Genomic DNA, 13,258 nt, shown 5'->3' on the forward strand with positions numbered 1-13,258 from the left:
ATCTGCATTATATACACATATATATGCATATACATATATATACATACATAAACATATACATGAAGCATATAAATTCTATATGTCAATTGCATATTATATTTATATATAACATGTTAAAATCATACATATGTATGATATATATGATATATATGCATATACACCTTGGAACAGAGTATATATAGTCTATTATGACAGAAATTGAGGGAAAATTAGAAAATAGAAGTTATAAATAATGTGGATAAAGATGAGTTTGATAGCCTACTCTTTGACCCTACATTGTCATTCATGAATCCCCCTTATATATAAAGATTTTTTAAAATAAGTTTTATGCTTTATTCGACAAAATCCCCTAATAATATTTATTTTCCTGTAGAAAATTTAAATGACTTTGAACCTTAAATTAACAAATGGTATGATAGCGCCTGGACCATATTTAGGAAGTTTTAATTATAAGCATATCATATAACTTTATATTCTTCCTTACTCAAATATTTATTGAATACCAACTATGGACCTGTCTTTATTCTACGTGCTGAGGTTAACAGTGAGTAAGACTGATGGTTCTCCTTTCATGGTACTTATATTCTCTATTGGTGGAAACATAATATATAAGTAACAGTTTAAATTAATAAATAAGACAATAGAAGATAAATGCAATGAATGTAGCAGATGTCATAACAAAGTGTGCAGAGAAGAAAGGGCTACTTTAGGATTTATTTCAAGGGACATCCCTCTCACAGGACTTGAAGTACAAACTAAACAATGTGAGGGAGCTTGTGCAAAGTGTGGAGTGCAGAGTTTCTAGGCAGAAAGATGGATTTCAAAAGCTCCAAAGTTAGAGAGTGCTCCTCAGACATAAGGAACAGAAAGGAGGCCTGATATTTACAGTTGGGGGGCCATGATGCGGGGTTTAGTTTTTGTTCTACGTTCAACCAGAGAGTAGGTGAATATTCTTAACATAGTTATATAAAAGGCTACCATATTATATTTTCAAAAGAGAAGTTAAAATATGGCTCTTGATCTTCAATTATCTCTAAGTTGGGCTTCCAACATACATTTAAATTTTATTTATGTTTGTTACTGACTCCTCCAGTCCTTATTCCTCTATTAGTCAAGTTGAGAAATAAAAAGCAATTATATAAACATGGCTAACAGAGGGAGGGTAAAGGAGGAGAGGGGCATAAAGGAAACCAGATAACAGGTGATGGAGGACAATTTGACTTTGGCTGATGGGTATGCAACATAATCAAATGTCAAAATGACCTGGAGATGTTTTCTCTGAATCTATATACTATAATTGATCAATGTCACCCTGTTAAATTTAATTGTCTAAATAAAATAAAAAAAAGATGAATAATTTTACACAAAAACAACAACAAAATATTATTCAGACTACAAGATTTTAGTTGATATTTTTTTTCTTCTTTCCTTTTTTAAGTGAGTGGAGACAGAGAGACAGACTCCTGCATGCAACTGGACCGGGATCCACCCGGCAACTCCCATTTAGGGTTGATGCTCAAATCAACCCAGCTATCATTAGTGCCAGGGGCTGATGCTCAAAGCTTGAACCAACCGAGCTCTCCTCAGTGCCTGAGGCCTATGCTCAGGCCAACCAAGACACTGGCTGTGAGACGTGAAGAGGGGGGCAGAGGGGAAGACAAGCAGATGGTTGCTTCTCACGTGTGCCCTGACCAGAATTGAACCTGGGATGTCTGCACACCAGGCTAATGCTCCATTCACTGAGCCAAACAGCCAGGGCCACTAGTTGATTTTTAATTCCTAGTTAGTGCAGGTAGATTTTCACTTTTCTAAAAATAATGAAGTTTTGCCTTCCATCTCGAAAGGTTGTTGTGAGAATTTAAAAGCTATCATAAATAAAGCACTTGAAACAATTCCTTGTACAAATGGTAAATGATAGGGAAGAGTAAAGAAGGTATTAAATTATATCATATTATGTTAAATATATGGAAGATAAAAGCTTATTCAGGATACTGTAAGAACACAGTAAGTGGTGTTCCAAACTAGAATCAGAAAAGTATTCCTAAGGGATTAATGTCTGAGATGACAAGAATTAGCCACATGAAGAAATTTTGTGTAATGCCTACAACAGTGACTCCAATTTGTCAAAGGAAGCAGCATGTTCGAAGACATCATTGAAAGCATGTTGCATCTCTCTCTCTCTCTCTCTCTCTCTCTCTATATATATATATATATATATATATATATATATATATATATATATATTTGAAGCTATTTAAGGGTGGGATCCTTTGTGTTTTTATTTAATCATTACAAAACATTTATTAAGCATTGGTTATACATTGGGCATTATGCTAAGGGCTGTAGACACTAAGGAGATACAAGGAACTTAAAGTATCATAGGAAACGAAATTGAAAGTGTAGTGATAGTTGGAAACTAAGATACTGATGAACAGATCACATTTTATAAGTATTCATATCCATGTCTACTTTGTCTAATATTGTGACTTACTCAGTATAAATGATTATGAACATATTTTTTTACTGAATGTATTGAGGTGACAGTGGGTAACAAAATTATACAGGTTTCAGGTGGACAGTTTCATAGCACACCATCTCTACATTGTATTGTGTGTTCCCCAACCCAATTCGAGTCTCTTTTCATTATCATTTACCTCCCCATACCTTCCTCCACCTTTCTCCACACCCTCTCCCAGGCAATCACCACAATTGTTGTCTGTCTTTTATTTTCTCAATCCCACCAGCCTCCTACTCAGCTACCGGCTCTAACACACACACACACACACACACACACACACACACACTCATCAGCATACTCTCTCTTCTTAAGAGCATGCCTTCAGGTATTTCCTGCTTCCTGCATATGCCCTGTGCCATTTATTCTACCAGCTTCTAATACCTACTCATGTTGGTGCAATTAGCAAGTACTCCATACAGCTACGAAAATGTAAGACCTATTTTAAAACAATCCATGTACTATGATTCTTTGTTCTAAGCTGGTATTGAAAGAGAGAAAGGTGGAGAAAAGAGGCACATATTATATAGTGAAAAATACAAAAGAAGATGGTTCCATTAGAAATGCTTTGAAGTAAAATTATAGAAATTAAAGGTCTTTTAATGCCTTCAATGCTCAAATAATTAATACAAAAATAATTGAACATCTATGGTATGTGTCAGTCTTAAGTTTTATAAGAGGAGAAATGGGAAGCATGTTGGTGATGACAGTACAAGACTAAAAATTTAGAAAACTTGACTTTAAAATCAAGTAAAATTGTCCCAGTGAATGAAATGGCTAAGACTAAACCTTCCTATCTAAGAAGATTGTTGGGCCAGATCTAATATTTTTGCTGGCTTGTCTAGCTTCTGTCCTTCTCCAAAGCCAGAAGTCTGAATTTGGCATTGGCTTTGGGAATTGAAAATTTAAAAATTTTAGCAGATTAGGACAGAAAAGTAATTTAATTTATGTATAAATAAAGAGAAACAAAATAAGCCAAAATATGGTGTTTACTTTTGGGCTGAGTGAGGAGATTTCATCTATCTGAAAATTAAAATAGGTGGTTGAAAATAGGGTCCTTTATTTACAGTCTAATAGGTATTTAATAATGTTAGGCAATGATAATAATTATAATAATATTAGCTAAGGCCTTCCCAGGCAGTGGCACAGAGGACCCAGGTTAGAAACCCTGAGGTCATGGCTTGAGCATGGGCTCATCTGGGTTAGCGCTGGCTCACCAGCTTGAGCACAGGGTCACTGGCTTGAGTGTGTGATCCTAGACATGACCCCATGGTCTCTAGCTTAAGCTGAAAGATTGCTGGCTTGAAGCCCAAGGTCTCTGCCTTATGTCCAAGGTTGCTGGCTTGAGCAAGGGGTCACTCACTCTGCGGTAGCCTCCCACATCAACGCACATATGACAAAGCAATCAATGAACAACTAAGGTGTTGCAATGAGAAAATTTGATGCTACTCATCTCTCTCTCTTGCTGTCTGTCTGTCCCTCTCTCTGTTTCTGTCTCTCTAGCTTAGGTAGCAGCTAATGTAGGGCACAAATCAGATCTTTATTACATTGGCACTAAACTGTTTTTTAATTTATATTAATGCAAGCTATCAGAAAAAAAGAACAAAATTGATTAGCTTCCTAGAGTTTTCCCTAATTTAATAATTAGTCTTTATTTCTTTCTTAAATATTTTTATTCTAAGTTTGTATGCATTTCAAGATTACCAAAGAACCTTAGCTTTTCAATTCTGCATTTTTTAAAATTTTTGCTTTGTTTTGATTTTCAAAAAAATTATCCCCATTTCCCTCTAGCCATTTATTCTCTGTATGACCTTGGACAAGTCACTAATCAAACTCCTGAAAACAGTTTTCTCGTTTGTAAAATGTTGACAGTCACAACATATTTTTCAGAGTTTCTAAGAAGACTGAATCAGAGAGTTAAATAAAACTCTTAGCAAAAAAAAAAAAAAAAAAAAAAAAAAAAAAACAACCCCAAAACAATAAACACTACAACTGTACTTAGCAAAAGTATAATAAACACTACCAATTGCAAATAGAAAAAAATAAAAGCTATATTTTTAAAATGACTGTTATTAATGATTAAAAGTTTTAAGCACTTACTATGTATTTATACTGTGAGTTGAAAGCAGTTCACAAGTAGAATCTTATGCTCCCTAATAAGTAGGTACTGTTAGCATCCAATCACACAGGCAAAAATATAATACTAAATAGAGATTAAATAATGTCAATAAAAGGTGGAATCAAGTTCAAACTATGTTAGACTTACTCTATAGTATACATTTACTTCAATTAAGCTATGTGTTCTGTTATACTGGTGATATCCATAGAAGAATTATCAGTGCTCTAAATTGAACATTTTAAAAGGAAACTTGGTGGAGATCTGCAAGGTAATAAACAAGAAAGTGATAAATTAAGAATGAAATTCTAAAAGCAAAATTAGATATTTAAAACCAAAGTAGGGATTACAGGTGACAAAGGATAAACTAAGAAGGTACCTGACACTAAATAAATATTAATATTGTAATTAGGCAAAGAAATCAAGTAAACCAATTTTGGATCTGGGGGTTCCTCAGTCTCTTAATCATATATTATAGGAAGAACTAATTGCTCTGTGACATACGGCCCATATATGCAGTTTCCCTGGGAACAGTTATGGTCAAGGCTCCTCATGGGTTAGAGGTCTAAATCTGAAAACTAGACAAGAATTGCCAACAGCTTCTGCATATGACAAAACATAAGAATATTTTATAAAACATATCTTTCCAGAAGAGTATAATTATTAACCTTATAGCAGTTCATATAATTTAATATTTCACATTAAATATTTCTCAAATTTAAACATATATTTTACCCTAGACCATTAGACTATGTCCACCATCTTTTCTCTCATGCTAGTCTTATCCAGATAACATCAACAATAATAATCAGAATATTTTAGTATAATTTATAAGAGGAATCATGAAAATCCCTCATTGAAAACATCACAAAGTGAAAAAAAAATTTTTAATTATAGGTTTTGAAAAAATTAGAAAACCTGATTATAAAATAAATGAGCATTATAGAAAGAAGTAATCAAACACTATAACCTAATTTCAACAACACCATAGAAATTACAGTGCTGGTATACATTGTGCTGAGATACGTTTCCATGTTCAATCTAACCCTCCAGCAGAATTTAATTCTAATCTACCTCATTTATGGAAGATAAGGTGCCCAACTATTAATTTTATTCAAATTTTTAAATAAAATTTAAAAAATCTCTTTCAATGTTCTAAAATTAGATTGTGATGATGGTGCTGTAACTGTAAATATATCAAAATTCATTGAATTGTACTCAAAATGGGTATGTTTTATATTATGCAAATTTTATCTCAACAGTCCTGGTTTAAAAATGCTTCCTATACAGGGAGGCTGGCTATAGTCAGGCTGCTAACTTGCTAGTTGACTAGATACAAATAAAAGTGTTAGTCTAGGAGGTGGGTGAGGTCAAATCAGCAATTATGGATAACATGGCCAGCAGTGATCAAGTTATCTGGGTCTCACTCTTCTCCCCTTAAAAGGGGGGGCAGAAATAAACATAGTAATAAGGGAAAGTAAAGTTCTGCAATGTACAACTGTTTTTGCCAAGGCCATTCCTTAAAAAAATGCCCTAAAATAACTGTTAGTCACTAGAATATTTGGTACATACTTAAAGACCATTCAGTGAATAGTGAAATAAATAAAATAAAAGTGTACTTGTAGAAAAAAAATTAATACATTTCACGTGGGAAAGAAAACAAAAATATACATCACATGTAGAAATATTTTATGTTCTATAGTCTTCTTTATCACTATTTGAACTACTGTTATTACATATATTTTATATTAGCACATGAATTAATAAATATACCATATACACATTTATACTATTTGTTTTGTGTGTGACAGAGAGAGGGATAGATAGAGACAGACAGACAGGAAGGGAGAGAGATGAGAAGCATCAGTTCTTCATTGCAGCACCTTAGTTGTTCATTGATTGTTTTCTCATATATGTCTTGACCAGGGTGGGGGGCTAGAGCAGATTGAGTGACCCCTTGGGTCAAGCCAGTGACCTTGGGCTCAAGCTGGTGAGCCTTGCTCAAACCAGATGAGCCTACGGTCAAGCTGGCAACCTCGGGGTCTCGAACCTGGGTCCTCTGTGTCCCAGTCCGATGCTCTATCCACTGCACCACTGCCAGGTCAGGCTATACTATTCTTGATAGTTATTTATCTTCACATTTCATTGGAAAAGAGAAAATGTAATAGAATATGTTAGGATAGATTTCTCCTTTCTGATTCTGAAGTATGTGCTAATTTAAAGGGCAAAATGCTGTAATTTTCTTTCTCTTTAGGCATCTTTTTAAAGGAACAACACTCCTAGGTACTATATGTGAAGTTAGTATTGATTTTAGCAGAATTCTCACTCTTCCTTTTAAAATAAGCAGTGAAGTTAAGATTGTCATAAGAAAATAATCCTGTTTAAAACTGAAGCCTTATTTTATATTGAAAACACATTTTAATTCCATTAAAAGAGTAATTCATAAATATTTTTTGAAATAATAATGTTTTTAACACCTTCAATAGACACCAAGTTTTCAAAATACTATACTATGGAAAATTTTAAGTATTTTTATAAAATTAAATGGTAAAAGAAATCTTCATATACCATCATTTATTCATCTAACAATTTCCATAATTTGCTAACACTTGCTTCACCTATATTTATCACTATAGACCTTAAAGAAAATTCTAAATTCCTTGTCTTTCACCACTTCACACTTAATATGCTTCCCTATAAAAGTGTAAAAGTGATGGTTATCAATTTTTCTTTAGTTTGAGACATCACTGAACAAAATGTGTATTTTTGTAAATCAAAATGTGTATTTTTTTCAAATCATGCTGATGATGCATAATTTTCAGATTTATTTAAAATGTATAATAAACAAATTATTAAAAATTCTAAAATGTTCATTCAAATATATTTGACTCCATTTTTACCTATTAAAAGTTATAGTCCAAAACTATAGATAAAATTATAAACATTTTAACTATCAAGAGAAAGCAAAGGCAAACTTGTTTTTAAGTTACGTCGGCTGCCCTACTACATTCAATATTTCTATTTAATAAGTCCATACGTCTTCTGAATGCTGAAACCAGAAATATCATCTGCCACTTAGATGTGAAAATACTTTACCCAAAATGCAAATTGGGCTAGTTTCAAATATGGTAAATTACTTAAAAGTTTGGAGTTTAATTTTGAATGTTTAATACAATGGATATATATTGGCAGTAAAGTAAATATAGTAGAATACCATTTCAACACTTGATCACTTTCATTGATATAGGCTAATATTATGTCTTTGTAAAATTTAAATAAAATTAGTAAAACAAATGGTACATTATAAAACTTTCACAGAAATACAAGGAACTTAAATTTATAGACACAAATACTAAAATACTAATTAACCAATACATTAAATTAGTATTCTAGCTCTAAGAACCTTATTTTGATTTTTATTTAGTTATATGTTATATCTAAGTTTTCATATATGTACTTAGTATACTATTGAGGATTTAAAAATTTTGTTTTAAATATAATTTTTCATTGCTACAACTTTTACCTTTCTATGTATCTTTGATTAAACCATACCTTCAAAATAACCATCTCTTCTGGGTTGTACCTTCTTTGGTGATTGTATAACAGAAACTTTATTTTCATTTTTTTTGAATAATGCTAGGCGCACAGCAGCATCTAGACAAAATAGCAAGAAGAAACAATGTTCAGCCCTCTGGATCAGTCCTTCTCTGAAATGGCTACACATCTTTTATGTTAATATTAAAAAATATGCCCACTCTATAAAACTCTGTGATATTGATGATTTTTAAAGATTCATAAAATGAAAAGGTACTAACCACTCATACTTCCTTGGTAGTTTGATTACACACACAGCCACTACTTCATACAAAAAGCAGAAACGCTAATAATGCATAAAAAATTTACACTTAAATTTTTTAGTGATGGCATCATTCTTTTATTTGGGATTTGCTTAACTGTTCATTATTTTAGCTCCTTTCTTAAATCCCTGATACTTAGACAGAGAGAAAGTAAAATTTCTATAAATGAATAATAAAAGATAAAAGTTATGTACAGAAAACAACAAATAACCCTATTTTTTCTCCTCTAAACTCTGAGGAGCTGGGGTAGATGTGATGGAAGCAAAATAACTAATGGGATGAAGAACAGATAGAAAATAATTACATCTTCATTCAGTTTACAAAGAAATTAAGTTTTATTTGCCCTGATATATTACACATAGCAAGAATGTATAAATCCTATATATTGTTATAGCTAAGGGAATTATAAATCTATTAATTTTCCAAAATAAATAGGATGGATGTAAATGTAAGGCACTATAATATTTTTTATGGATAATGAATGGTTGTACAGAATATGAAACTGGGATTTTGGTCAGTTCAATTAAGACCAAAAGGTTTTGCTTGTCGATGAACTATAAGAAAAATATAAGTAAGTAATAGAAAGTAGAATAAAGAGTAGAATATTATGCGTCAAAGTAGGTTAACTTAGTTGTACACCTGAAACTAATAAAATGTATTTCCATTATATCCAATAAAAACAATAAAGTATAGGTTACCATTAAACCACAATTAAGGTCAGTATACATTTTCTTAGTATCTCATATCACCTTGTAGAAAGAGACTTTAAGAATCTTTGATTAATATCTAGTGTAATATAATTAAATATGCCAAATAAAAATAAGATTTTAAATATCACAAACCCTAAAATACATTTTAATTAAATGCTAAGGTAACATATTCTTTAGATTTGTGAATCAGAAAAGCAGAATAGTCTTTGCAGAATTATTCTCAAGCATGACCAAATTGAAGAATTTCATTAGTCCTCTAGTAATAATTTATTCTTACTAAGCATGACTTACATGTTTCTTAATATTAGGGAAAATATTGGCCAATATTGAGCACATCTCATAATTATATGTGACCTAAAGTATTATAAGAGTTGGTTGTTCCTATCTGTATTCAATATGAATTATCAACAAGAATAATAAAAATCCTTGTGTGTATATATGTATATATATTTAATAGAATAAGTATTATATATCACCTAACTTATTTACAAAAAGTTATACTGACATGTCAAAAGGAGCATTAGTTGTTCAGGGAAGACAGATTACCATCGGCTCATATTCTGCAATGATATCTTATTATAACCTGCTGACCTTTTCTTACATTCTCCTGATATTCTTGCCTTTCTATCTGCATATATATTTTCTGAGCAAGGACATTTGCATTCGATAGACCTAGGTTAGATTCAAGCTCCAACTTAAACTAGTTATACGACTCAGGACAAATTGCTCTCGCTCTCTGCCTCCTCCTCTGTCCAACAGAAAACACTGAGGTAATGTATATAAAACATGAAGTCCTGTGCCTACTGAGATAATGTATATAAAACATGAAGACCTATGCCTACATAAGTGTGGGTGTTCCATTAATGGAAGCTAGCAGACATACAATTACAAAATAAATAATAGCATTTACCATTTATTATATTTTTTTAAAATCATGAGTCCTTCATAGAATAAGGTGGGATTTATTAAAAATAGACTGATGAATCCATAATTGATTTCATTTTATTCAACACAGGACATGGAATGAAACCTATTGATCTTTTATAAATACTTCGGCACTCCCTTGGGCAAATAATCTCTCTGTGACTTTATTTTATCTTTTTAATTATTTATTTTGGAGAGACAGAGAAAGGATAGAAGGGATGGAGGGAGAGAGGGGGAGAGAGAGAAAGAGAAGCATTCATTTGCTGTTCCACTTAGTTTGTTCATTGATTGCTTCCCATATGTGCCCTGACTGGTGATCAAACCTCAAAATTTGGTGTTTTGTGATGACACTCTAATTGACTGAGCTAACTGGCCAGAACCTTGATTTCTTAATATGTAGAACATGGGTAACAATAGCACTTTCCTCACACTATTATCAAGATTAAATAAGCTAATATATATAAAATATTTAACAGTTATCTAGCTTAATTTACTCAATAAAATTTCATTTATCAAGAGCACATAAAGAGTGCTATATTTTCAATATCCTTTTATTTTAAAATATGCTGATATACCACCTTAAATTGATTTAAAACAATTCAAATTTTGAAGGGATAATGATAGTAAGAAACAGTATTTCTGGATGCAGAAAAAAATATCACTTGATTTTGAGAGCCCCTGGAAATTTCACCATGCACAAGACACTATTCCTACCCTCAAAAACTACACAATCACGTAAGAAAGTATGGAAATAAAGATATTGTAAGGAGTACAGTTTGTAACATCTATTCTTGCATTGCAAAGTCAGGTATGTACATTTAAATTGACTCCTCTGAGATAATCAATAGCATGTCTATCCTGCTGCTTTTTTAAAGTCTTTATATCTGCCAGCATAACTTGCCCAGTGTCTGGGAAATAGGTTTTAATGCATCTTTATAAAATATTTAAAGAAATCTATAAGTAAACTGAATTTCTAGTATGCATGTGGCTCTGTACTTTACACTTTATTTCTATTATTTCATTTAAACAATGTAATTCTATTTAGGCATTAAAATATCCCAAAAATTGTTTCCTTCCTTGTGGAATCCCTTTTTAGTTTCTGTAACCCTAATCTTAGCTCACTGGTTTATCTTATTTTCACTACCTTCATACAGAAAAATTTGGTTATTACCCATTTTCTTATTTATTTACTTTTTTAGATTTTATTTATTCATTTTTATTACAGAGAGAGGGGAGAGAGAGAGAAGGGGGGAGGAGCTGGAAGCATCAACTCCCATATGTGCCTTGACCAGGCAAGCCCAGGGTTTCGAACTGGTGATCTCAGCATCCCAGGTCGACGCTTTATCCACTGCGCCACCACAGGTCAGGCATTACCCATTTTCTATATGTGCCAACAACAGTGTTTTAAAATAAGTTTAATGTTAAGGCTAAATGACTAGCTATATTTCACCATCTCATAAGGAGTATTATTTACTAATTTAAATTTGGCTTTTCTTATATAAACATGCACTTAAATGCTATACTACACACATACAATCATATATACATGCAGTAAAATATATTTAGTGACTTTAATTTATTTCTATTTAGTGAACAGTTATTTAGAGAACATCTACCATATATCAGGCATGGTGTTAGGGTATGGGAATTCAGAGGGAACAAATAGAATCTTGGTCTCAAAGACCTTACTATTCAAATGGGTTTTATTACTATTTTGTTGTGAGTACAAGAAAGTAATATTTGATCAAAATTCTTATAAATCCCTTTTGGAACTCACTGAGGTAAACAAAACGGATCATCTTAACCTTCCTTAGCTGCCTTATCATTTTGTAACCTGATCTCTTTGCTAAAGCGCATAAAATGCTTAATTCATATCAAAAAGTTTGCCTGTCTTATTTTCTAGTCAGCTTAACTCTTGGCTCTAACTAAATGCTATCAAGACAGTCTCAAGCTGTTTTCCTCTTTAAAGTAAAATCAGCGAATATTGGATGTTTAACATCTACTTCACACTGCTAGGGGTTACTAACAGCTGCAAGAGGATACTTATCACTAGCTGTGGCTCTATATTTACAACTAAATTAACCTTGTTTCCTTTAGTCTACTCTTTCTTTTCTCTAATTAAGAAATTCAAAATGCATAAATATAATAAATGTTGAAAAACAGCACATCTTCAGCCTTATATTCTTAGCCTTTAAACTTTTTACCATCTGCTCTTCACCAAGATCCCTATGTGCAGAACTCAACCTTTCTGAGGAATGTTCCACGTCAACACCAGTCACTCACTCTTTTCCTACCTGGCTCATCTCAGTCTTGCTACCAAGTACGCTCACTACCTATAGGTTACTGACCCTCATGTTTTCAATAAAACAGCAACTCTCACCCTGCACATATGTTGGACTGCAGTACTCAACTATAAGGTTCCCTGGGTATCTGCTAATTTCCAATGCAGAGCACCACATTCTGAAATTACTTCTGTGAATGAGGCAACAGTAAAAACAAAAAAGACAAACCAAAACCCCACAAAAACAAGACCAGTCAGAACTCGATCGTGCTTATGTACATTGTGAGGGAACAACTTACTAGGAATAACAATCAAACCTCAAGCCCAAACTAAGTAAATAAACCATGGTAACTTCTTACAATTTTAGATATACTCCTGTGGCTTTTAATCAGTTTCTCTGTCCCTGCCCCTCTGCTCCTCGTTTTGCTTCTCCTGTTTAAAGCAGATGGGCTCGTTTACCCCAAAGCAGTCATCGGTAGTGAATCTCCCTGACGCCTGCGCACTGTGTGTTTTTTCAACCCCTTGCTTCTTCATTAATCAGCTTTCTCAGTGGTGCTACTTCTCTACCTGCAACTTTCTTTAAATAATTGACCCCATGCCTTTTTCCCTATATTCACTCTCATCATAAATCAAATATGTATTGTTGTCTCATCTATCCCTTGGCTAATAAATATAAGTACAAGATACAAAAAGGAAATATTAAGTGTTCGCAACAGAGCACTTGATCTCAAGTTTTTCATGGCAGAAATTTAAATGAAAGCTTCCAAACTCCATGCACTTATGCTTCACTTCCTTGACGATTATAGCTTTGGAAGACTTAGGATGTGACTGGTACCATTTAATTAAAAGTTTCTT

General features: G+C 32.6%; 1 protein-coding gene across 6 annotated transcripts in view; it reads right to left on the reverse strand.

Moving 5' to 3' along the window:
* The window catches only part of LRRIQ1 (leucine rich repeats and IQ motif containing 1), a 257,738-nt gene that overhangs the window by 118,517 nt on the left and 125,963 nt on the right, over positions 1-13,258 (reverse strand). For all 6 annotated transcript variants that reach the window (XM_066368683.1, XM_066368686.1, XM_066368685.1 and 3 more), the window contains exon 23: positions 8,184-8,285. In XM_066368683.1, the coding sequence (XP_066224780.1) occupies positions 8,184-8,285 (102 nt within the window). The remainder of the gene's footprint in view (positions 1-8,183; positions 8,286-13,258) is intronic.

Source organism: Saccopteryx leptura, chromosome 2 (assembly GCF_036850995.1).
Source record: "Saccopteryx leptura isolate mSacLep1 chromosome 2, mSacLep1_pri_phased_curated, whole genome shotgun sequence".
Taxonomy (NCBI): Eukaryota; Metazoa; Chordata; class Mammalia; order Chiroptera; family Emballonuridae; genus Saccopteryx; species Saccopteryx leptura.